General features: G+C 41.9%; 1 protein-coding gene across 1 annotated transcript in view; it reads left to right on the top strand.

Annotated features, from left to right (window-relative positions):
* Window positions 1-25,494, top strand: part of MTX3 (metaxin 3) — a 61,639-nt gene that overhangs the window by 706 nt on the left and 35,439 nt on the right. Inside the window, exons 2-4 of the mRNA XM_089658375.1 lie at window positions 11,871-11,940; window positions 18,590-18,666; window positions 24,107-24,199. Coding sequence (XP_089514501.1) covers window positions 11,871-11,940; window positions 18,590-18,666; window positions 24,107-24,199 — 240 coding nt within the window. The remainder of the gene's footprint in view (window positions 1-11,870; window positions 11,941-18,589; window positions 18,667-24,106; window positions 24,200-25,494) is intronic.

The following is a 25,494-nucleotide window of genomic DNA, read 5'->3' as shown; positions in this document are numbered from 1 at the left end:
TCATAAATAAAATGTTCATTTTTAATATTTTGTTGAGAATCCTTTACTGGCAATGACTGCCTGAAGTCTGGAACCCATGGACATTACCAAAGACTGGGTTTCCTTCTTTCTGATGCTTTGCCAGGCTCTAACTACAGCTGTCTTCAGTTGTTTGTGGGTCTTTCTGCTTATAGTTTTGTCTTCAGCAAGTGAAATGCATGCACAATTGGGTTGAGATCAGGTGATTGACTCGGCCATTGCAGAATATTCCGCTTCTTTTTCTTCAAAAGCTCCTGGGTTGCTTTTTCAGTGTGTTTTGGATCATTGTCCATCTGTACTGTGAAGCGCTGTCCAATCAACCTTGCTGCATTTAGCTGAATCTGGGCTGACAGTATATCTCTAAACACTGCAGAATTCATCTGGCTGCTTCTGTCTTCTGTCACATCATCAATAAACACCAATGATCCAGTGCCACTGGAAGCCATGCATGCCCATGCCATCACACTGCCTCAACCATGTTTTACAGATGACGTTGTGCTTTGGATCATGAGCTGTTCCAACCCTTCTCCCCACTTTTTTCTTCCCGTCATTCTGGTACAGATTAATCTTAGTTTCATCCATCCAAAGAATACTTTTCCAGAACTGGTCTGGATTTTTTAGATGTTTTTTGACAAAGTCTAATCTGGCTTTTCTATTCTTCAGGCTTATGAATGGTTTGCACATTGTGGTGAATCCTCTGTATTTGCTCTCATGAAGTTTTCTCTTGATTGTAGACTTTGACAATGATATGCCCACCACCTGGAGAGTGCCCTTCACTTGTCTGGATGTTGTGAATGGGTTTTTCTTTACCATGGAGAGGATCTTGCGATCATCCACCACTGTTGTCTTCCGTGGACGTCCATGTCTTTTTATGTTGCTGAGTTCAGCAGTGCGTTCTTCTTTCCTCAGAATGTACCAAACTGTTGATTTGGCCACTCCTAATGTTGCTGCTATCTCTCTGATGGATTTGTTTAGTTTTTGTAGCCTTACAATGGCCTGTTTCACTTCCATGGATGGCTCCTTTGAACGCATGATGTAGGTTCACAGCAATAGATTCCAAATACCACACTTAGCATCAACTCCAGACCTTTTACCTGCTTAACTGATGAAGAAATAAAGGAGTAGCCCACACCTGGCCATAAAACAGCTTTTGATTCAATTGTCCAATTACTTTTGATCTCTTGAAAAGAGGGGGATGGCTTCTCTTAAGAGCTGTGATTCCTAAACCCTTCCTCCAATTTGGATGTACATACCCTCAAATTAAACCTGAGAGTGTGCACTTTCAGCCCATATCCATTATATAACTGTAGCTTTGAATATGTTTTGGTAAATACCTGAAAAAATCTAAAATTGTGCCTGTGTCCAAATATATATATGGACCTAACTGTAATAAATATAATCCCTGTTCATATATACTGTATATATTATCCTTGCACTTATATATATATATATATATATATATATATATATATATATATCTATCTAATATTTAAACTGAGAAAATGTACCATTTTAACCACTTTGCCCTCCAGAGGATTTACGCACCTTCCTGACCAGGCCATTTTTTCCGTTACGGCGCTGCTTTACTTTAATTGACAGTTGCGTGGTCATGCAACGCTGCGCCCAAATGAAATTTACGTCTTTTTTTTTTTTTTCCCCCATGAATTGAGCTTTCTTTTAGTGGTATTTGATCGCCTGTGCCTTTTTTATTTTTTGCGCTATAAAAGAAAAACAATGTTTGAGTAAAAAAAACAATATTTTTAGAGTTTTTTTGCTGTTAAATATGTCCAGAAAAAAATCACATTTCATCAAAAATTTAGGCCAAAATGTATTCTGCTACATGTCTTTGCTAAAAAAAAATCCCAATAAGTGTAAATTAATTGGTTTATGTCAAAGTTATAGCATTTACAAATGGTGGTGTATATACTGGGATTTTTTTTTTAATGTTTACTAGTAATGGTGGCGATAAACGACTTATAGCGGGACTGTGGTGGGCATTCTGACACTGGGGGGAACTGACTTGGTGTCCCTGACATCCCCAGTGACACCAATACAGTGATCAGTGCTAAAAGAAAGCACTGACTGTACTAATGGCACTGAGCAGGAAGGGGTTATCATCAGGGGCAATCAAAGGGTTAACTGTTAGTAAGTGATACTAACAAGGAAGTAACTATAAGCAAAAAAATTAGGGAATAAGTGAAACTTGACCACCTAATCGCTTGTTAAGTGTTGCCGTCTAAACCAGTGGTTCTCAACCTTTCTAACGCCGCGACCCCTTAATACAGTTCCTCATGTTGTGGTGACCCCCAACCATAAAATTATTTTCGTTGCTACTTCATAACTGTAATTTTGCAGTGGGAGGAATAGTGCCCCATCATTGGTATCAGTGGGAGGAATAGTGCCCCATCATTGGTATCAGTGGGAGGAATAGCGCCCCATCATTGGTATCAGTGGGAGGAATAGTGCCCCATCATTGGTATCAGTGGGAGGAATAGTGCCCCATCATTGGTGTCAGTGGGAGGAATAGTGCCCCATCATTGGTGTCAGTGGGAGGAATAGTGCCCCATCATTGGTGTCAGTGGGAGGAATAGTGCCCCATCATTGGTGTCAGTGGGAGGAATAGTGCCCCATCATTGGTATCAGTGGGAGGAATAGCGCCCCATCATTGGTATCAGTGGGAGGAATAGTGCCCCATCATTGGTATCAGTGGGAGGAATAGTGCCCCATCATTGGTGTCAGTGGGAGGAATAGTGCCCCATCATTGGTGTCAGTGGGAGGAATAGTGCCCCATCATTGGTGTCAGTGGGAGGAATAGTGCCCCATCATTGGTGTCAGTGGGAGGAATAGTGCCCCATCATTGGTGTCAGTGGGAGGAATAGTGCCCCATCATTGGTGTCAGTGGGAGGAATAGTGCCCCATCATTGGTGTCAGTGGGAGGAATAGTGCCCCATCATTGGTGTCAGTGGGAGGAATAGTACCCCATCATTGGTGTCAGTGGGAGGAATAGTACCCCATCATTGGTGTCAGTGGGAGGAATAGTGCCCCATCATTGGTGTCAGTGGGAGGAATAGCGCCCCATCATTGGTGTCAGTGGGAGGAATGGCGTCCCATCATTGGTGTCAGTGGGAGGAATGGCGCCCCATCATTGGTGTCAGTGGGAGGAATAGTGCCCCATCATTGGTGTCAGTGGGAGGAATAGTGCCCCATCATTGGTGTCAGTGGGAGGAATAGTGCCCCATCATTGGTGTCAGTGGGAGGAATAGTGCCCCATCATTGGTGTCAGTGGGAGGAATAGTGCCCCATCATTGGGGTCAGTTGGAGGAATAGTGCCCCATCATTGGTGTCAGTGGGAGGAATAGTGCCCCATCATTGGTGTCAGTGGGAGGAATAGTGCCCCATCATTGGTGTCAGTGGGAGGAATAGTGCCCCATCATTGGTGTCAGTGGGAGGAATAGTGCCCCATCATTGGTGTCAGTGGGAGGAATAGTACCCCATCATTGGTGTCAGTGGGAGGAATAGTACCCCATCATTGGTGTCAGTGGGAGGAATAGTGCCCCATCATTGGTGTCAGTGGGAGGAATAGCGCCCCATCATTGGTGTCAGTGGGAGGAATGGCGCCCCATCATTGGTGTCAGTGGGAGGAATGGCGCCCCATCATTGGTGTCAGTGGGAGGAATGGCGCCCCATCATTGGTGTCAGTGGGAGGAATAGTGCCCCATCATTGGTGTCAGTGGGAGGAATGGCGTCCCATCATTGGTGTCAGTGGGAGGAATGGTGCCCCATCATTGGTGTCAGTGGGGGGAGGAATAGTGCCCCATCGTTGGTGTCAGTGGGGGGAGGAATGGTGTCCCATCGTTGGTGTCAGTGGGGGGAGGAATAGTGCCCCATCGTTGGTGTCAGTGGGGGGAGGAATAGTGTCTCATCATTGGTGTCAGTGGGGGGAGGAATAGTGCCCCATCATTGGTGTCAGTGGGGGGAGGAATAGTGCCCCATCGTTGGTGTCAGTGGGGGGAGGAATAGTGCCCCATCGTTGGTGTCAGTGGGGGGAGGAATAGTGCCCCATCGTTGGTGTCAGTGGGGGGAGGAATAGTGCCCCATCGTTGGTGTCAGTGGGGGGAGGAATAGTGCCCCATCGTTGGTGTCAGTGGGGGGAGGAATAGTGCCCCATCGTTGGTGTCAGTGGGGGGAGGAATAGTGCCCCATCGTTGGTGTCAGTGGGGGGAGGAATAGTGCCCCATCGTTGGTGTCAGTGGGAGGAATAGTGCCCCATCATTGGTGTCAGTGGGAGGAATAGTGCCCCATAATTGGTGTCAGTGGGAGGAATAGTGCCCCATCATTGGTGTCAGTGGGAGGAATAGTGCCCCATCATTGGTGTCAGTGGGAGGAATAGTGCCCCATCATTGGTATTAGTGACACCAATGATGGGGCACAATTCCTCCCACTGACACCAATGATACTTACCTTGCTGACTCCTGCTCCAGCCTGGGCTCGCTCTCTCTCTCTCCCATCTACAACCTGCATTCCTGGCTGCAGCAGCAAAATTTGCACTTACCTGTCAGCTGTCTTCCTTCTCTGGCCTCTCTCTTCACTCGTTCCTGCAGCTCCCTTGATCTTCTTCGATCTCCGCGCTCTGCCGCTCGGCTCCTCCTCTCCAAGCTCCACCTTCTCGCCGGTGATTGGCCGCCTGTGTGCCTCTCCTGAGCTACAGTTCCGGTGGCCAATCAGCGGCGAGGAGGCGGTGACAGGAGCAGCGTATCATCCCGCCCACACATCGCCGGAGACGGAGGAGCGGTGTCTCGGCTCCTAAGACCATCGGAAATATGTGTTTTCCGATGGTCTTAGGCGACCCCTGGGAAATGGTCGTTCGACCCCCAAAGGGGCCCCGACCCCCAGGTTGAGAACCGCTGGTCTAAACCATAAGTTACTATAGACAGAAAAATCACCCCAACCACAAGGTAAAGCCCCCTGGTGGGACAAGCGGTTACTGAAACGGCAAACTAGACTTATGTAAAAAAAAATTACTTTTTAATTAAATTATAAAGCAGTGTAATTATCAAAAAAAATAAAATTACATATCATATGTTTGAAAACACGCAGTGCTCAATACCCTTACCATAAATCACAAAAGAAAAAAAATTTAAAAACAATGTCGGCATATGGACGTCCAGATGTCTTCAGATATATCTATCTATCTATCTATCTATCTATCTATATATCTCTATCTATCTCAGTGTCCTGACAACTAGCTGCATATACATATCAATAGTGAAAAAAGCCTATATATATATATATATATATATATAATCTATCTAACGTGGTAATTTGTGGAGTAAGGAGAACGTTCCAGTGGATGAGGTGACACCATTGGATTTCTCAAATAAATAGTCCTATTACAAGTTGGTAATAAATGATAGTGTCAGGAGGACCCATTACATAAAATTGGAGTCATAAATTGTAATACTGTTTCTCCAAAGTCCAGATCAATAATGAATATATGGCAACGGTTCCACATTCAAAAAGCAGCTGGCATGTTAGTGGTGAAAAAGCAAGCCAAATAGCAGGATTAGTGCCGTGCAAAGCATAATAGTTCAATGACATCTATTCTTTATTGATCTGGACTTTGGATTAAAAATTTTGTGGTGGACATTGCTGCATGGGCTCAGGAATACTTCCAGAAATCAATGTCTGAACATTGCCATTTACAAATGCAAGGTAAAGCTCTATGATGCAAATAAGAAGCCACATCTGAACATGATCCAGAAATGCTGCCATCTTCTCTGTGCCAAAGCTCATGTAATGTGGTCTGTTGCAAAGTAGAAACCTGTTCTGTGGTCAGACAAATCGAAATTTGACAGTCTCTTTGGAAACTGAGGGCGCCGAGTCCTCCAGACTAAAGAGGAGAGGGACTTTCAAGCTTGTTATCAGCGCTCCATTCAAAAGCATTCATCTCTAATAGTATGAGGGTGCATTAGTGTGTATGGAACGGGCAGCTTGCACATCTGGAATGGCACCATCAATGCTGACAGATATATCCAGGTGTTAGGGCAGCATATAATCCCATCCAGACAACATCTTTTTCAGGGATGACCTTGTATATTTCAGTGGGACACTGCTAAACTGCATACAGCATCTATGACAACAGCATGGCTTCATAGTAGAAGAGCCTGGATGCTTAACTGGCCTGCTTGCAGTCCAGACCTTTCACCAAATGAAAATATTTGGTGCATTTTGAAATGGGAAAAATACAACAAAAAAGACCCAGGACTTTTGAGCAGTTAGAATCCTATATCAGCTGAGAATAGGACAACATTCCCCTCCCAAAACTCCAGTAACTGGTCTCAGTTCCCAGACATTTACAGAGTGTTGTTAAAACAAGAGGGGATGCTACACCGTGATAAACATTGCCCAGTCCCAACTTTTTTTGACACCGTGTTGCTGCTATTACTTTCAAAATTACCTTATTTTTTCTTAAAATGGTCCATTTTCTCATTTTAAACATTTGATTTGTTTTCGATTGTGAAGAAAATATGGGTTTATGAGATTAGCGAATCATTGCATTTTGTTTTTATATAGAATTTACACAGCGTCCCGACTTTTTTTGGGATTGAAAAAAAGTGCTCGATGAGTTTATATCTGTGTGTGTTTATGTATCCATGAAGTGACCCACTGCTGGGGTAACTGGAGCTGACAGGTGTCAGTTTTGTGATATCTGTACCCATTAATCCGTATTTTGACAGTGGACGTTTGCGGACCCATGATGGATCTATGGGCCACAAATAAAGTCAAGATTTGCATATAACCGGTCTATTTTTGGATCTGCTTGTCATTTTGATACGTGTTTATCTGTGAATTTAGCCTCAGCTTCTACTTTTTTTTTTCATCCCATGCTCAGTGTGAATGGGCCAGTCTTGTTCACAATAGGACTGTACCAGTCCCAGGCACCAGGTAGCCAGCTCGATTTATGGTCCTTAACTTTTTCTTGGGGGGTCGGTGGATTCTTCTAAGGTGTGTTCTAAATCCTCACTTCCAGCTTTGATTAAAATGTCCTTATAGTTTTTCATGTAAATATAATTTCTTTATTAGATTTTATGAGCTTGACTAAAGAAAGATGGGGAATTCAAAACCCCTATGAGGAAAGTAAAACCAGTAGTAAATTTAATATTCTGAATTAAAAATTTCCATTACTACATAGGTATAATAGCAATGTAATTACATTGGACCATATCCATGTAAAGTGTTATAGACCTGTTTAGTAATGATGTGCATAAAATACATACAGTTTTTTATATACTGTATGCTGACGTAATTGGTAGTATGGTTTGGGGAAATGACCTGGCAAACATGTTTACCTTTTGCTGTGGTTACTAGCATTTGCTTTTTAAAAGCAAATGGTGACATAAGTTTTTTTTTTATTTTTTTATTGCCTATAGAGAGCTGATTTACATCAGAACAGGGACTACTCAGGAAAGATTACAAATGACCTACACCAGGGCTGTCCAACCTTTTAACTTTCCTGGGCCACATTGGAAGAACAGGAATTGTCTTGTCATTAGCTACACTAACAATAAGGATCGCTGATGAGCAGAAAAAGTCAGCAGATCACAAGTTAACCATCACTAGACATGTGCGTTTTCAGTATGATTCATTTTTCAGACTAAAATTAAATTTTCAGTGATTCGGATATATACTAATCTCCGAATGGACATAGTAACGAATGTGAACTAGTCTGAAACAACATTGTAACAAAATTAACAAATGCATTTGTTTCATTCAGGTGATATCACATGATGTGATAGTAGTTCGGGCCCATGTGGAAATTAATTTATTTTTCAAATTCGTTCGATAATTTGGAAAAGGAATGGATCCGAATTTCACTCCATTCATTAATTCGAATGTACATGATGTCAGTCGAAATTGTCTCATCAGGTTGTGCAATTTCTCTTGGTGGGTTGGACTAGTGTCCAAAAACATTGAATCCTTCCAATTAAAAAATACACTATATTGCCAAAAGTATTGGGACACCCTCCAAATCATTGGATTCAGGTATTCCAATTACCTCCATGGCCACAGATGTATAAAATTAAGCACCTAGGCATGCAGACTGCTTCTACAAACATTTGTGAAAGAATGAGTCGCTCTCAGGAGCTCAGTGAATTAAAGTGTGGTACCGTGATAAGGTACCACCTGTAAAATAGGTCCATCCGTGACATTTCCTTGCTATTAAATATTCCACGGTCAACTGTTGGTGGTATTATAAAAATGTGGAAGCAACTGGGAACAACAGCATCTCGGCCACAAAGTGGTAGGACACGTAAAATTACAGAGTGGAGTCAGTGCATACTGAAGCATATAGTGTGTAGAAGTCGTCAACGGTCTGCAGAGTCAATAACTAAAGACCTCCAAACTTCAAGTGGCCTTCAGATAACAATCGTGTGTAGAGAGCTTCATGGAATGGGTTTCCATGGCTAGGCAGTTGCATCCAAGGCTTACATCACCAAGTGCAATGCAAAGCGTCGGATGCAGTGGTGTAAAGCACGCTGCCACTATTAGACTCTCTAGAGCAGTGGAAATGTGTTCTCTGGAGTTACGAATCGCGCTTCTCTGGCAATCCGATGGATGTGTCTGGGTTTGGCGGTTGCCAGGAGAACAGTACTTGCCTGACTGCATTGTGCCAAATGTAAAGTGTGGTGGGGGGGATTATGGTGTGGGGTTGTTTTTCAGGGGTTGAGCTTGGCCCCTTCGTTCCAGCGAAGGGAACTCTTAAGACATCAGCATACCAAGACATTTTGGACAATTTCATGCTCCCAACTTTGTGGGAACAGTTTGGGGATGGCCCCTTCCTGTTCCAACATGACTGCCCACCAGTGCACAAAGCAAGGTCCATAAAGACATGGATGAGCAAGTTCGGGGTGGAGGGACTTGTCTGGCCTGCACAGAGTCCTGACCTCAACCCCATAGAACACCTTTGGAATGAATTAGAGTGGAGACTGCGAGCCAGGCCTTCTCGTCCGAATAAGTGTCTAATCTCACAAATGCACTTCTGGAAGAATGGTCAAACATTCCCATAGACACACTCCTAAACCTTGTGGACAGCCTTCCCAGAAGAGTTGAAGCTGTTATAGCAGCAAAGGGTGGGCCAACTCAATATTGAACCCTATGGACGAAGGCTGGGATGCCATATAAGTTCATGTGCATGTAAAGGCAGGTGTCCCAATACTTTTGGCAATATATGTATATAGCATCTATAGCAATCTATTGAAAAACTGAAACAATTTTCGAGTCCTCCTGGAACAAGGATTATACAAAATGAATGCCAAAGATACTAAATGAATCCCAAAGACAAATCATTTCACCATAACAAATATGACAAAACAAAATTCTTCAATGAACGAATGCATCCACAACAAAATGAAAATTTCTGGTGTGCACATGTCTAATGTTTACTGAAATAAGTAATGTACAATTTTTTATTAAAGTAAAAGGGCAACATAAAACGAGTGCGATATTTGACACTGTTTTTGATAAACTAAAGCTTCAATATCTGGTTCGATGTATGTAGTAGCAATTCTCAATGAATTCTCAGGGTGCTCCTCAGATATTTTGGTTCTAATTTAGTCCTTCATGTGCTTCATCCTTGAAAATAGTTGCTCTCAAATTTAGGTGCTGCCGAAAACTGATGACATGGATAAGGTGTGATTGTTAAGAGTGGGAGATTTTTCTTTGGGAAGATAAAACTTATAAAAGTCCAGTAAAGAGACACTGTCAATTTTTTTTTTTTTGGCCTCAAGTGTAAATGCTTTTTAACAAAATATATAAAAAAAAATTATCAACATTTTTAAGTAAGTTTACAATTTTGAGTTGGTCCTTGTTCTTAGCTGTCCTGGGCCGCATGTTGGACACCCCTGCTTTAAGGTGTAACCATTACCCATGCAAAGTAGAGACAGCAACAATCTCCATCTAATTAATAGCTGAGAACTACTGCAGCATAAAATTCCTTATGATGCAGTCAGATGCCAATATTTCCTAGTAAATACAGATCCCATCAACAACTGAAGTACATGGATTACAGATTTTATTCTCTAGATATATTACAAACTAGATTCATATACTAAAAGGAGATTAACTACAGTAATGCACCTTTTTTTACAATACAGCACACCACATCGCACAATAGTGCATTATTGTATGTTGGGGTACCATTTAAATAAATTGCACTGCAATGCATTAACAGAAGTAACATGCAATACTTCACTGCCATGGTTTAAAGCTTGCCGTATAGGGCATTCTTGCTAACATTGCCTCTCATGCTTTGCTAGGGAAGTAAAATGTTATCTGTCTTTTAATATGTCTGGGGATGATGCCTTTCAGAAAGAGCCAAGTGGCTGTATAACATAAGGAACTGGTCCCAAAGAAACCTGATCAATATGTAGGGCTGCCTCTCCTTAAAATGGAAGCCGTTCGACTTTCACGTCTTGCTAATGGTTTCAGTGCTTTCTGAATCCCTGATCTAGACCCAGTATGTAGATCAGGAGTTCTGACTTTGTTGACAGCATACTTGTATGTAGATTAGGAATTTTACTGGCAGAGTACGTTTTTACTAGATTAGCGATTTGAAGCACATAAACCGTAGACAACCAGGTAACTAGCATTCTTAGAGGTCAGTAAGAGCAACAGCAAAAACCATTTTTGTTGCATCTGACTTCATTGTCTATCTAGTTCCTGATCTGTGCCTGCAGTACCATTTACTTCTATAAAAAAAAAGTAACCTTTTCTGTTTGTGTGAAATCCCTGGTGTTCCTGCCTGCCCCCCCCCCCCTGCTTTCCTTTAAAAATCTGTCCATGCTAGATATAAGAGCACAACTCTGCGTGCTCTCATTCAATGATCAGACTCATCCTGACAGGCCCCTGTTGCACAGCCATTCACTGGGAAGATCAGTATACTGCTGTTGCTCCTTCCCCAGCTCTGAGCTTTTTATGCAGCTGTGAACAGAGGGTATGTGATCACTTAAGAAAAGGAGAAAAAATGTGTTTATATTTTTTTTTTCTATCTATAAATGTTTTGCCTTTCATTTCTATTTTAAACTGAATGGGTTGTTTTAAAAGGTGAGGGTTTACACATACTTTAATTACAACAAGTATGCTGTTCTCAAGCCATCAGAAAAAAAAAATTTCAGTGCTTACCTACATTTTCTTTCCTTTTTTGTGCCTTTTCATGATGGCATACAAATCTGCTCTGTCTTAACCTGTTTACTAGAATGTGAGGTCAAAAAGATGTAAAAGATATCAGTGGTTCCTTGGGGGTGGAGATAAATTGCAAGTGTGCTGCCATTGGTAGAAAAGAAAATTATGATAGGGTGCAAGAGCAAAGCAGAAGGTTGTTGTTTTTTTTTTTTTTTTTTTTTTTTTTTTTTTGGCAAAGCAGGTCACAGGGGTTTGAGGCAAGAAGACAACCCACCAGTCTGTCTATGTAACCCACCCTCCCAATCCTACTGCTGCGTGGGTTACTACTTTTAGATAGCTAATGGAAAAATCTCTCTAAAATGTTTAATCACAGATATCCATGTTCTGTATAATCAGGTCTGAAGCAATTCCCAATGGCTGGGGTATGTTGTTTACCTAAAAAATGCAATAATCTAATTTTCGGAGCAGCATATTCGTTCTCTAACAATTGTGTGTGATCATGGTCTTTCTGTCTTTACCTGGTCCATTAAAAAGTGCAGCCTACAGTAATAATTAATGTGTATTCCTTCCCCCAGTTTTCTGCCGATTTGTGTTAGCTTTTCTTGTGAGCACAACATCAGTTTTTGTACTCTTAGATCTCTATTACATTTTTACTTCTGTGTACTTTCCAGGCTTATGCAAGATTTGTTGGTGCTCCTCTGAAGTTGAACCCCGTGGATTACACCTGGGCAAGTCTTCAAGGTAATCTGTATACTCGCAATGGTTGTACACAGCATTCAGTTGAAGTCACGCACCGATCAACCGTATTGTACTGGCACCTCTTTATCATCTTTGCCGGCTATTGTATTCAGATAACCACAGTGCCCATGGCTGTCTGACTATCCAAGTGGTGACTGCATCTGATAGTATGTGGTCCCTGTTCGGCTAACTGTTTTCCACCTGGCTCCGTTGTTTTTTTTATTTTTAGATAAAGTTGGTCATGCTAGGTGGTGCCAACAAGGCCACGCACAGCTCAAATTTTGGATGTTTCAGCAGGGATCACCTGAAATGCATGACGTGTATGGTCAGCTTAAAGCGGAAATTCCATTCCATTTCCAAATTAAGTGAACTCCACCCCCCCCCCCCCCCTCCATATTCGGCATATATTATTTATTTATTTTTTTTGGGGGGGAGGTGCCTAGTTTCAGCAGGTACTCGCTCCCACTTCCAGAAGTGCTCCTCTTCCCCTTCCTCCCTGCAGTTTTCTGGGATATGTCACAGGTCCCAGAAGACTGCTGGGCCATTCACAAAGTGCAACTTGACTCTAAAGCCAAAAGAAGCATAGCCAGCTGCCCACAGTTAGGATGCCTGCGCCGGGAACTTGAAGGCTAGTGAAGAACTAGCCTGGGTGGGGATGGCGCTGAATTCCTGGACAAGTGTCCTTTTATTAAGTCAGCAGCTACAGGATCCTTAAAAAGTGTCCATTAAAGCTAGTAATTCAATCATTGTATGACCACCTTTCGTGTACTATCAGAAAAGTACACATTCTTCTTGCCCCCACCCCAAAATTAAATAAAACCACCCAAATCCCCCCCCCCCCCCCCAGATTGTATGCTTGCCACCATCTTGTGGCATGGGGTGGTGTTTACATCTAACTGGTAAAATCTTTGCACCGGCCAGGTCAGTCTATTCCCATAGACTTCCATCTTCTGAGGGTCCCCTGTCTAAAGAGAGATAACTCCATAGAAGTCTATAGGGATTGACTGTGCATGTGAGGTGAGGAGAAAGGAAAACATTTATTGGCTGGATTTAAACATTGTAGTGGGCTGCTAGATGTATGGTAAGTACACTTCTATATATCCAGTAACAGAATTGTCAGTGGAACATGGCTATTATTTTTCATGGTTATGCTTTCAGTCTGCATGGGTTTATGTGGAATTAGCAAGCGGTCATGTCAGTGATTTGACAGGTGTAGTGGGTTTTTTTTGTGTTTTTTGGACTTCATTATTAACAAGATAGGAGGATCCTGTTGCTCTCCTGTTTTCCAGCTCCTCCCGATCCTTTCTTGGGCATCAGGAACCCTGGAAAAGGACTTCTCGCAAATTATTTTGGAATTGTATTCCCTTAGGGTAGTTTTTACATGTCAAGCCTCACCTTGGAAGCTGTCTAATAGAAGCTGAGCCACTGGGATTGGGAAATTCTGTGTAATTTTATATAATTGGTATCTTAAAGTGTGCGTGGTGTATGTGTGCATCTCAATACATTTGCCCTGCTTCATATTAACTTGCATGGAGAAATTAAGCAAAGAACAATCCTTATTCAGAATGAACTTCTTTGATCCTAAAAACCCTTGTAGACTAAAGCCTTAATGTGGTTGTAAAGGCTTAAGGTTTTTTACCTTCATGCATTCTGTGCATGCAGCAGCCTCCCCAGTACTTAGCTGAGCTCCATTGCGATCCAGCGATGTGCAGGAGAGCCTCGGCAATCCCAGGTAACTCCCTCCTCGTTGGCTGAGACAGCGCTGCTGTCAACCACAGCTAGGAGCCAGTGAGGAGTGAGAGGGGGCGGGGCAGGACTGAGCCACAGCTCTGTGTGCGAATGGACACAGCATTGGCTCGGGAGCTAGCTTGTTTGGGTGCCCCCATTGCAAGCTGCGTTCTGTGGGGGCACTTGGCAGGAGGGAGGGGCACGGAGTGCCAGCCGGGGACCCAGGAAGAGGAGGATCGGGGCTGCATTGCGCAAAACCATACAACTTGTTTATGTTAAATGCCTTTAATATTACTGTAAAGTGATTGTAAAGGTTCTTTTTTTTTTAATAACAAACATGGTATACTTACTTGCTGTGTGCAGTGGTTTTGCACACAGCTCTCCTGATCCTCATCCTGGGGTCCCCAGCCGGCTCTCTTGGCTCCTTCTCTTCTCCTTGTGTCACCATAGGAAGCCACTTCCTATGGTGGCACATCTGTGAGCCTGATCGTGCCCCCCGCTCCCTTGTCACTGGATTTGATTGACAGCAGCATGACCCAATGGCTCTCACTGCTCTCACGAAGTCCTGTGAGAAGGAAGAGAGCAGTGCTACTGCAGACACACAGCTCTGGATTGAGATCTGGCTTGAGTAAGTATTTAGGGAGGGCTGGGTGGGCAGCTACACATAAAAGGTTTTTTTCCTTAATGCAGAGAATGCATTAGGGTAAAAAAAATCACATACGCTTTAACATGTTAATGTGCTTATTAAAGTTTTCAATTTTTAAATTTGCAGCATTCATCAAACTTTATATTCGGTGACCTTGTCATAAAGGTCCTTGTTCAGGCACCACCTGGTATAGGGGGGACAGCACTCCTTCCCTTTCTTCCAGTTGTGCTCCTCCTCTTTAACCCCTTACCCCCTGTGGAGACTACAATCGGTTGTGCCAACACACATTGTGGAGGCATTGCCCAGTGTTGTCAGATTTCAGGAAACTGAACTAGAGGAATAAAATATAGCTGCTGGAGCAAGTTTACATACACAGAAAGCAGATGAAAATGCTGTAGGAGATCATCAGCACAGAGATAGGAAAAGCTGTTTCCCAACTGGCTACTTCTGATAATGTGACAAAGAAATCATTTATATACAATAATGAGGAACACATGAAACCGTGTGAACCCTGGAATTTTGTTCTAGGGAAGTTACTTATTGAAGAAACATGTCCTATACTTGTAGATGTTCTGGTTAACATTAGAGTAAGATTATACAGTGAGATAATACCAAATCCCTATGCACAGTCCCATAGACATTACTTGTTCAGGAAAGAACGCTCAGCAATGGTTTTCCTAGGTGATAGGGGCTTTGAGAGGATTGTGTAAACTCTGAGATACAAGGGGGTCTGGTGTTCAAACAAAGAACATCCAGTATTGGATTTTGAAGCAAATGCCATGACCATGTACCATATGCACTGATTAAACCACTTGAGTATTCTAGTGCTGGTTCACTAAATTATCCTTCTGTTTCCATTTCTCTGATATTCCTTGCATAAAGAGTTCTTTTGTGCCGCCAGTTGTATGAGCAAATATATCAGTAAGGTAGTTTTCTGAGGTCAAATGAGGCCTACAATGTTGGGCTATTCCTGGGAGTCATGTAGCAATGACCAAAACAGTACAATTGGCTTCTAATTTATTGAGCCCTATTTTAGTCCTAAAACTTACCCTACCGCTAATAGAATAGACAGACTGGTCCTTACGACAACAATCGGGATTCAGATTTGTGTGGGGAAAAAGACAGGGAATGAAAACTTTGGGTCTGATTGCTGGAGACAGCACAGACCATTCCCAAAATATTCGTTATAAAGCCCAATGTTATAAAGTGTCTTGTCCTTAAAACTTAATGTTACTAAATCCAGGACCCTGCCTTCATTCTATCTGGTCTCCCACAGTAAAAAAGAACATGGAAATAAATGCAATTATTTTAGTAAATATAAACTACTAAATACATTTTCTTATCAGCAGTTGGAGCAGTCTTGTGACTTCTATTAGGGTTCAGTCAAACACCTCACATCCCCCCCCCAAACAACAACTCTAGCAATACACACCAAACAGAGCATGTGTAGACTTGCCGCTGCTGCTCTAACTATAGCAGATGGTTTGGGGACAGTAGAAGGGGAGGATCAGAGGAAACGTTCAAACAGCCTTTTTGCACAATGTAGGGTTCCACAGTGAGTATAACAAGCATGCTTTGCTGCATATACAGACTGATTTTACTGTTGTGGGTTTAGTAACACTTTAAGTAACTTTAAAAAAAATTAAACCTGTCATTGGAGAAATGTGTAGGGTGCTCTTGCGGAGCTATCTGTCTGAAGATGCTACTTGTCTGGCTGCTTAGTTGATGCTTTTGCTAAAATATTTGTTAAAGTGTATGTTCATAGCAAAATGAAAAAAGAACACATGCAGTATACCTGTGCAATACATCTCCTAAAAGATCCTGCAAGTTCAGAAAAACTGAGCTAAGAAAAGTTCATTGTTACGGTTTACATACACTCAAGAATGAATAATTCTGACTTTTCTGGATTTTATGTACTCTTTGCTTGTGCCAAATCTATGGCTCCGAAGTATTAAAACTAAGCGGAGCCTGGCAGGTGCACTGTAGGTACAGTGCCTTGAAAAAGTATTCATACCCCTTGAAATAGTACACATTTTATCATGTTACAACCATAAATGTAAACTTATTTTATTGGGATTTGATTTGATAGACCAACACAAAGTGGCACATAATTGTGAAGTGGAAGGAAAATGATAAATGGTTTTCAAATTTTTTTACAAATAAATATGTGAAAAGTGTGGCATGCATGTGTATTCAGCCCCCCTGAGCCAATACCTTGTAGAACCACCTTTCGTTGCAATTACAGCAGCAAGTCTTTTGGTTATGTCTCTACCAGCTTTGCAAATCTAGGAGAGTGAAATTTTTGCCCATTCTTCTTTGCAAAATAGCTCAAGCTCGGTCAGATTGGATGGAGAGCGTCTGTGAACAGCAATCTTCAAGTCTTGCCACAGATTCTCAATTGGATTTAGGTCTGGACTTTGACTGAGTCATTCTATGCTTTGATCTAAACCATTCCATTGTAGCTCTGGTTGTATGTTTCGGGTCGTTGTCCTGCTGGAAGGTGAACCTCCGCCCCAGTCTCAAGTCTTTTGCAGACTCTTAACAGGTTTTCTTTTAACATTGCCCTGTTTTTAGCTTCATCCATCTTTCTATTATCTCTGACCAGCTTCCCTGTCCTTGCTGAAGAAAAGAATCCCCACAACTTGATGCTGCCACCACCATGTTTCACGGTGGGGATGATGTGCTCAGGGTGATGTGCAGTGTTAGTTTTCCACCACACATAGTGTTTTACTTTTAGGACAAAAAGTTCAATTTTGGTCTCATCTGACCAGAGCACCTTCTTCCACATGTTTGCTGTGTCACCCACATGGCTTCTCACAAACTGCAAACAGGGCTTCCTATGGCTTTCACTCAACAATGACTTTCTTTTTGCCACTCTTCCATAAAGGCCAGATTTGTGGAGTGCACGACTAATAGTTATCCTAAGGACAGATTCTGCCACCTGAGCTGTGGATCTCTGCAGCTCCTCCAGAGTTATCTTGGGCCTTTGAGCTGCTTCTCTGATTAAGGCTGGCCATACACTATACAATTTTCTTAAGATTTTTGCTTTAGATTTACCAAAAACCTTATAAGGTCAAACCCAAACAACACTTTCAGTTGTATCCAATTAAGCAGGCCCTTGCACTACACAGTTGAAGGTAAATCTAAAGGAAGTTGGGCAGAAATTGGACAGAAAATTGTATAGTGTATGGCCAGCCTAATGCTCTCCTTGCCCAGCCTGTCAGTTTAGGTGGATGGCCATGTCTTGGTAGGTTTGCAGTTGTGCCATACTCTTTCCATTTCGGATGATGGATTGAACAGTGCTGCATGAGACATTCAAAGCTTGGGATTTTTTTTTATAACCTAACCCTGCTTTAAGCTTCTTCACAACTTTAGCTCTGACCTGTCTTGGTGTGTTCCTTGGCCTTCATGATGCTGTTTGTTCACTAATGTTCTCTAACAAACCTCTGAGGGCTTCACAGAACAGCTGTATTTATACTGATATTAAATTACACACAGGTGGACTCTATTTACTAATTAGGTGACTTCTGAAGGCAATTGGTTCCACTAGATTTTAGTTAGGGGTATCGGAGTAAAGGGGGCTGAATACAAATGCATGCCACACTTTTCAGATATTTATTTGTAAAAAAATTTGAAAACCATTAATTATTTTCCTTCCACTTCACAATTATGTGCCACTTTGTGTTGGTCTATCACATTAAAATCCCAATAAAATACATTTACATTTTTTTTTGGTTGTAACATGACAAAATGTGGAAAATTTCAAGGGGTATGAATACTTTATCAAGGCACTGTAGTTTCAATACATTCCGTTTTATTCCGTGAAAGAAGTGTCCCTGAAAAAAGATGCCACCGAAGACCAGTACTTAGATCAAGAAAGTATCTGCCATTATTTTATTAAAGGGGTTCTACACTCCCTAGAGGGCATCATATCTTGTGGTCACCAGAAAGACAAAGGGGATTGCTTCTCTAAAATATTGTTCCTCGTGGTAGTTTGAAACAATCAGTATGGTACAATACATGCTCAATGTAACTTCTGAACTGCCTCATTTGACTATTTTTCTGTAGTTACTACTTGAGTAAGGTGGGTTGAATTGATCAGCACACCATGTTCTCTGCAGTCACAAAGTAACACCTTCCAATCCTCTGCTGGGTTAGTCTAAGGCTCCTGTGGATGTAAAGAATGTACCTTTCTGACTGTCATTGTAGTCTGTCTGCAAACATCTGTCAGAAGCCAAAGATTGCTGTGGACTCACTTGTGCTATTTCCATCTCATAGGTTTTGGGCCAATCTTAATATCCAAAGATGAAGTTACTACACAACCAGCCAACATTTTAAATTTTCTTAGGAAACAGGTGAGATTCCTTACTCATCATATTGTCTTGTGTCGTACCTGAATGACTTTTAGGTATCAGGAAATATATATGGCTCCTTCTTCTTCTTTTTTTTTTTTAATGATTTCAGTGCTTTTTCCATTCTTTTAGATTATACAGTTATCGGTATTTGCCTATAACAGTCTAGTTTTCAGGCTCATTGGCAGAAGTGATGTTATCTTAAGGAAGCAATTGTATAATTTGATGCCGCTTAGGCTTGCAGAGTTGCAGGAGAATCTCGTGCCCTAATAAATCTTTCTCTTGGCTGAAATATTTGAGCAGCTGGAACAGTTATTGCAACATATGCAGGAAACATTCTCAGGAATGCCAGTCAGACCTCTGACTTAACTGGAAAATTAGGTGATTTAGTAGGATGTTAATACCTAGGGTGCTCATGTACACAGTTAAAGTTAGTAAATTCAATACAATATTGATTTTTAGATGCTAAAAAATTTGTAATTCTGTTCAACTGGTCTTGTGGTCCAGATAGCCTTATAGGCTGCACACAATATTTTTGACCTCCCTACACTATATATCAGTGATTCTCAACCACTGGGCTGTGGGCCTGGAGGCCAAGGAGGAGCTTTGCTTCTCCCGGACCTCCAGCCAACCGCTGATCACCTAACCTCCCTTAGTGCCTTTGTACTCCTATAGTGCTACCCGACCTTTCTTGTTGGCATGCAGTGGCCATTGACATCCCACAGTGTCCCCCAGGCCCCTACAGTGCCCTGTAGCTTTCTTCAATGCCTCCAGCCCCCATTGTTCCCCTAGCTTATCACAGATCTTAAGGAGACCCTGTTATGATTACAAATAATATAATCATTGTCAATATCTATTTTGGTTGTTAATAATTCAAATTCCTTCCTTCATCTACCCAAGCTAAAATACATCCTTTTATTTGGGATAGACAGATGCCCAGACTACGCAATAGAAAACTCTTTATCTAAGCTTCTGGGAGGACTCTTGAGACAACGTTGCATTCTCTGGAAACCTAGAATCAACACGCCAACCCTTCACAGTCATTACTATTTAATCCCTCTTTGCTTTTGGTTGGGAAACTCCCTAAAACTTCAGCTGAATTCTGGCCGGGATCACACATTATGCACCAAATCTCGATATAAAACAAAAAAAATTCTTCACGAAAATACCTCCCAAATACTGAGATTTTCAGGTATTCACAACTTAAAAACCTTTTTTAAAAGCAGTACATCAAACCAGATGCGCATTCATCCCTAACTCCATTTGAATCCGTGTCAAAAAGTACCCACAACCTCATCAGGCATGGTTTCACTTTTACATTCCCATCTTAGAGGAGCGTCTCTCCTCTCCACCCCCATAAGTAAGCTGGAGACCTCAATCAGTGTAGAAGACTCAAGACAGATCTGTAGGAACAATAAATCTTTTTCTAACAATGTTAATGCATTGAAAACTACTTAAAAAATAAGCTCAAGGTGGTACCTATTGCCATTACTGAGAGTGAAATTGTGTCCAACCTCATCTACCCTATGCTTTAGAGGCCATAAAAATTTGAGCACATTTGGTGGTCATACCCATTCATCCACAGATATTTCAGCAGTCTTAGACTGCCTCCTCAGACAGGACCTCTGTGAAGCTTTCCTAAATATACCATTGACACTCCTTAACAGTTAAAATTGCTCACTTTCATCTTTAGGCCCCTTGTACACGGGGCATCTAGCTCCATGCATGCAATCCGTCATTCATCCTTTAATGCATAGGGTTCTAAACATGAGTACTCTGATGTAGCTGTGCTCTCTTTAGGGCTTGATGAAGCCTGCCTACAGCACAAGATTGCCTTTTGTTTTTCCTGAGAAAATGAAACGTGTCTGCTGAAAAATGCCCTTGTATGTCAGAACAAAGGTACAGTTTTCAACTGAATAGAATGTGAATTCCTTAACCGCCTCCCTGACAGATGGTCGGTGGTTCTCTCGTTCTGGGAGGATGTCATATGACGTCCTCCCACTCTAACCACATGTGCGCCCCCCCCGGGGGCTCGCAATGCGGCAATTGGTGGTGCGCTGGATCACCGATCAGCGGAAAGAGCCGTTGACTTCGGCTCTGTCATGTGATCAGCTGTGTCCAATCACAGCTGATCGCATGTAAATAAGGAAATGCCAGTTATTGGTATCTCTCTCCTCATGAGCTGACATGTTGTGAGGAGAGGAGAGCCGCTAATTGGCATTGCTCAGAGGAGACATCTACACTGATGATCTGTGTCCATCAGTGCCACCTGTCAGTGTCCATCAGTGCACATCAATGCCACATATCGGTGCCTACCAGTGCACATCTGAGCTGCCAGTCGGTGCCACCTATTAGTGCCAGTCGGTGCCACCTATTAGTGCCAGTCAGTGCAGCCTAACAGTGCCAGTCAGTGCCGCCTATCCATGCCATATGAATACTTCCTTTCAGTGCCCACCAGTGATGTCTGTCAGTGCAGCCTATCAGTGGCTATCACTGCAGCCTCATTAGCGCACATCAGGAAGGAGAACAATTACTCACAACATTTTATAACAGAAACTAAGAAACACATTTTTTTTTGAAAATTTTCAGTTATTGGTTTATCAAAAAATAAAAACCCAGTGGTGATTAAATACCACAAAAAAAAAGCTCTATCTGTCTCAAAAAATGACAAAAATGTCATACGGGTACAGTGTTGCATGACCGCGCAATTGTCATTCAGTGTGCGACAGCACTGAAAGCTGACAATTGGCCTGGGCAGGAAGGGGGTGAAAGTGCCCTGTAGGCAAGTGCTTAAAGCCAAACACCAGACATATATAAAAGGCAGAGAGTAATGTAGCTCTGTATCTTTAATACATCATCATTGTGTTTTTGTTTTTGTTTTTTTTACTGCAAGCAGTGTAAGGCTCCATGCACACTGGACATTTTAATAACACTGGTAATGTTAGCTGTGTAAAGTCATGTTAAAAACGTGAGTTTTCCAGCATTTTTGTATTGGCGGTTAGTGGCGTTTTTTTGCGTTTTGCCATGTTTTTTGATTTATTGTTTTTTTTTGTAGTAAACAAAAAAAAGTCTAAAAACGCTGGTTTGCAGCGATTTACCATGTTTTGCTGCATTTTTCAGCATTAGATTGTTTTTACAGCTAAAAAAACTCCTCTAGGAACCCACTAGTCCTGGGTTTTTTTCTAGCCAAAAAACATCTCGGCCAAAAAACATTGATTACTATGTGTGCATGGACACATAGGATAACATGCTGGGGAGTTTACTGGCTATAGAAAAAAACATCAAAAGCCAAAAACAGCCACTGTAAAAACATCCATTGTGCATGAGGACTTAGAACCCAAATATGACCTAATAATTGTCTCTTGCAGCCTCTCTGCAACAGTCTGGTGGAGGGTGAAGCAGCACAAGGAGCCAATTAGTTGTGTTGCAATGCAAGGAGCTTGCTGACTGGAGAGAGCAGAGTGACCGAGAGATTTAATCATGGTGGTGAGGGGCAAGATCTATAATTGCTGCTGAACTGCAGCAGAGAAATATCAGGTCCCCTGCCCTGCCATGCAAGGCTGTGCTCTGCGACAAAGCTGTGTAATTCACAGGACTGGATGGACAGAAATACACTTCTCTTGGCAACTAAAACAGCTTATATGTTTATTTCATCTGTTTTTTAGCTGTTTGCCTGGAGTTTAGGTCTAACAGCCATTCCACACGGTGTCACCTCTTTGATGACTCCATTGTACATAGTGTTGTCCTATATAAAAACCAGATGTTGAAGGAAAGTTTTATTTCTCGTATTGCCTTGGAATCCTTTTTTTTTTTTTAACTAGATTTTGCAGACGTGAAATACAATGAAATCAATCTGCTCCTTAAGCTTGATCTGCGCTGTTGGACTGACAGTTTCTTGGAGCAGATCCCTCCAGCATTGGTGGTCTGTTGATCCTAATCATGCTGGATAGAAGCGGCAGGTATTTTCTCAAAGTAGAAGATGATGAAACAGAAACGGGTATTCAACTGTGGCTAACTCCTATAGAAAACACCATAATTTTGCTGTCATGTACATACCAATTCTGAAAGTGTGTACAACGACACATTAAAGGTGTTTTTCTATATTTTCTTTAGTATATTCAAAAAAAAAAAGGTTTAAATCAGGCACATCTGAAATATTAAATTTAAATATCCTGCATGGTAAAATACGGTGTTTTACCACACAGGCTAGTGTATTTGAGGTGATTTTCAGCTTTATGTGCCATCGTTGATCATTGTACATCACAAGGTCCATGTCCGTCTATAATTTACCTACTTTTCCCACTTGCCCTCCAGAGGATTTACCCCCCCCCCCCACCCCCCTTCCTGACTAGGCCATTTTTTTTGCGATCTGGCGCTGCGTTACTTTAACTCACAATTGCACGGTCATGCAATGCTGCACTCAAATGAAATTGATGTACCTTTTTTCCCGCAAATGGAGCTTTCTTTCTGTGGTATTTGATTGCCTCTGCAGTTTTTTTAAATTTTTTGCACTATAAAAAAAAAAAGACCCACAATTTTTGAAAAAAAAAACCAAAACTATATTTTTGACTTTTTGCTATTTATCCACGTGTCCAGTAAAAAAAAATTTAAAAAAATCAAATTTTGTCATAAATTTAAGTCAAAATGTATTCTGCTACATGTCTTTTGCTAAAAAAAACAAATATCTCAATACATGTAAATTAATTGGTTTACATGGAAGTTATAGCGTCTACAAATGGCGGTAAAGATACTGGAATTTTTTTTTTATACTAGTAATGGCGGTGATCAGCGACTTATAGCGGGACTGCGGCTGGCATTCTGACACTGGGGGGGAACTGTCACTGACATCCCCCGTGACACCAATACAGTGATCAGTGCTAATAAAAAGCACGGACACTGTACTCATGACACTGGGCAGGAAGGGGTTAACATCTGGGGCAATCAAAGGGTTAACTGTGTGCTGTGTACTGTTCTACTGTGTGCTGCGTGCGCTTGACACTGTAAGCACACTGATTTGTATGACTCTGTTTTGCAGAGCCATACAAAGCAGTGTGCAGGAGCTGGCAAGGAAGAGATCTGTATTGTTTACATACAGGTCTCTCCCCCGTCGGTGATACATGGCAATCACCAGCCAGGACCTGGTGATCGACAGGTGAGGCCGCCAATGGCGGAGCGGTTAGGTCGAGTGCACGGCTCTACCTGGAAATGCAAAATTACGTGTGTGTATATGTATGTGTATATATGTGATTTTTGTGCACCCCTGCCGCCCTGTAGCAGTATTTCTGCTATAGGGCGGCAGGAAAGCGGTTAGTAGTATTGATGCTGCCAGGTAAAAGATCCATTTTTGCAATGTGAGCTCATGTTTTTAGAAAATCCTTGTAACATATCAGCTGAAGTGTGCACTTTTATTGTGACTTAAATGCTATATTCTTACTATTGACAGAAATATAATGCTGATTATGTGTTATCAGCGAGAGAGGGGTCGGACACACTGGCATACATCGCTCTACTGGAGGAGAAACTACTTCCTGCAATGGTGGGTAGACTGGTTAGTACTCTGCAAGATATTTTTGGGAGATTATTTATGTAAGACAGGTCACGGCCATCCATGTGAAGAATAAAGGCATTAAAGGAGAAGTATGGCCAAAGCTTTTTTGCAATACTTCTCATATGGATCACAGGAGTTCAGTTATTTTTGCACTGATGTGACCCATTTTCAGCTGACAGTGGTCCTGGGGCCAACATGGAGAGTGCAACCGGCTAGAGAGGAAGGAGGCTACCAAGCGTCTGTTTACTGGTCTCCTTTCCTGTTATTAGAAGCGAAATGTAAAATGTGACTTTCCCCAAGAAAATTTTTTTGAGGCCCCACCAATCAGACTCACATACATGTACGTGCAATGGTAAATGCATGTGTCTTGTGCACCTATGCCTTAAAATGTTGATTGCGCTATGCATGTTACGTAACACTGCGCATGTCAGCAATAATTATGGACCCATTATTTACAGTTAGTGCTAAACTGATGACCTGTAAGGGCTCTTAAAGCATTGCCTATGGAAAATGTAGAGTACTGAAGTTCGTCGCCATTTCACGAGCTCACACAATTGCAAAACTTGACATGTTGGGTATCTATTTACTCGGCAAATCCTCATCTTTTACATTTTACCAAAAAATTATTTTTATACAGCATGGCTCTGGCAGAAAAGGGGTTAAAGACATGGCCCAGAGGAGGCATGTTATTAGCATCTAAAAGTAGTACAAGAGTGAAGAACACTTGCATGCTAACAGAATCAGGTGAAGATGGGAAAGTCAGATTTTCTTGAAACATCAAAATTTGCTAACTAGGGGAACATGTAAAAGCTGTCCGGGGGAGCAAGGTATTGCAGAAATGGTCTTCTCTGTTATGTAAAGTAGATGTCTACATCTCCATCTTACAAATTTCATTGACTCTGTTGAACCACATCCAAATCATTGGGGGGGGTTATTTCCATAGGACTGAAAAATATGCTTGGGCCACAGTAGAAAGTTGTGCCATGAGAGAAGATTTTATAGTGTTTTACTGGCACTTTATTGATGTGTTGGAGGTAACTGTTGGTCCCGAAGTCCACCAATGTAAGCTGACAAATTGTTTTGCATACCTCTTCCCTGAACGGGCATAGCGGAGGGTAGCCCTAAAATATGTGAGATAATGATCCCAAGTCCCATTGACAGGACCAACAGGTACTTGGGACCTGTGGAATTCCCTTGTGTAGAAGGGCTGGTATGCTATGCCATCACATGAGAAGTTTCTAACTTTCTGCCTGGAATCTGTTAAATAGAAATGCCCTACAAGA

This window comes from Staurois parvus, unplaced genomic scaffold (genome assembly GCF_062004578.1).
Source record: "Staurois parvus isolate SC_StPar_1 unplaced genomic scaffold, SC_StPar_1.0 ptg001065l, whole genome shotgun sequence".
Classification (NCBI taxonomy): domain Eukaryota; kingdom Metazoa; phylum Chordata; class Amphibia; order Anura; family Ranidae; genus Staurois; species Staurois parvus.
This window is presented reverse-complemented; position numbering and strand designations above follow the sequence as displayed.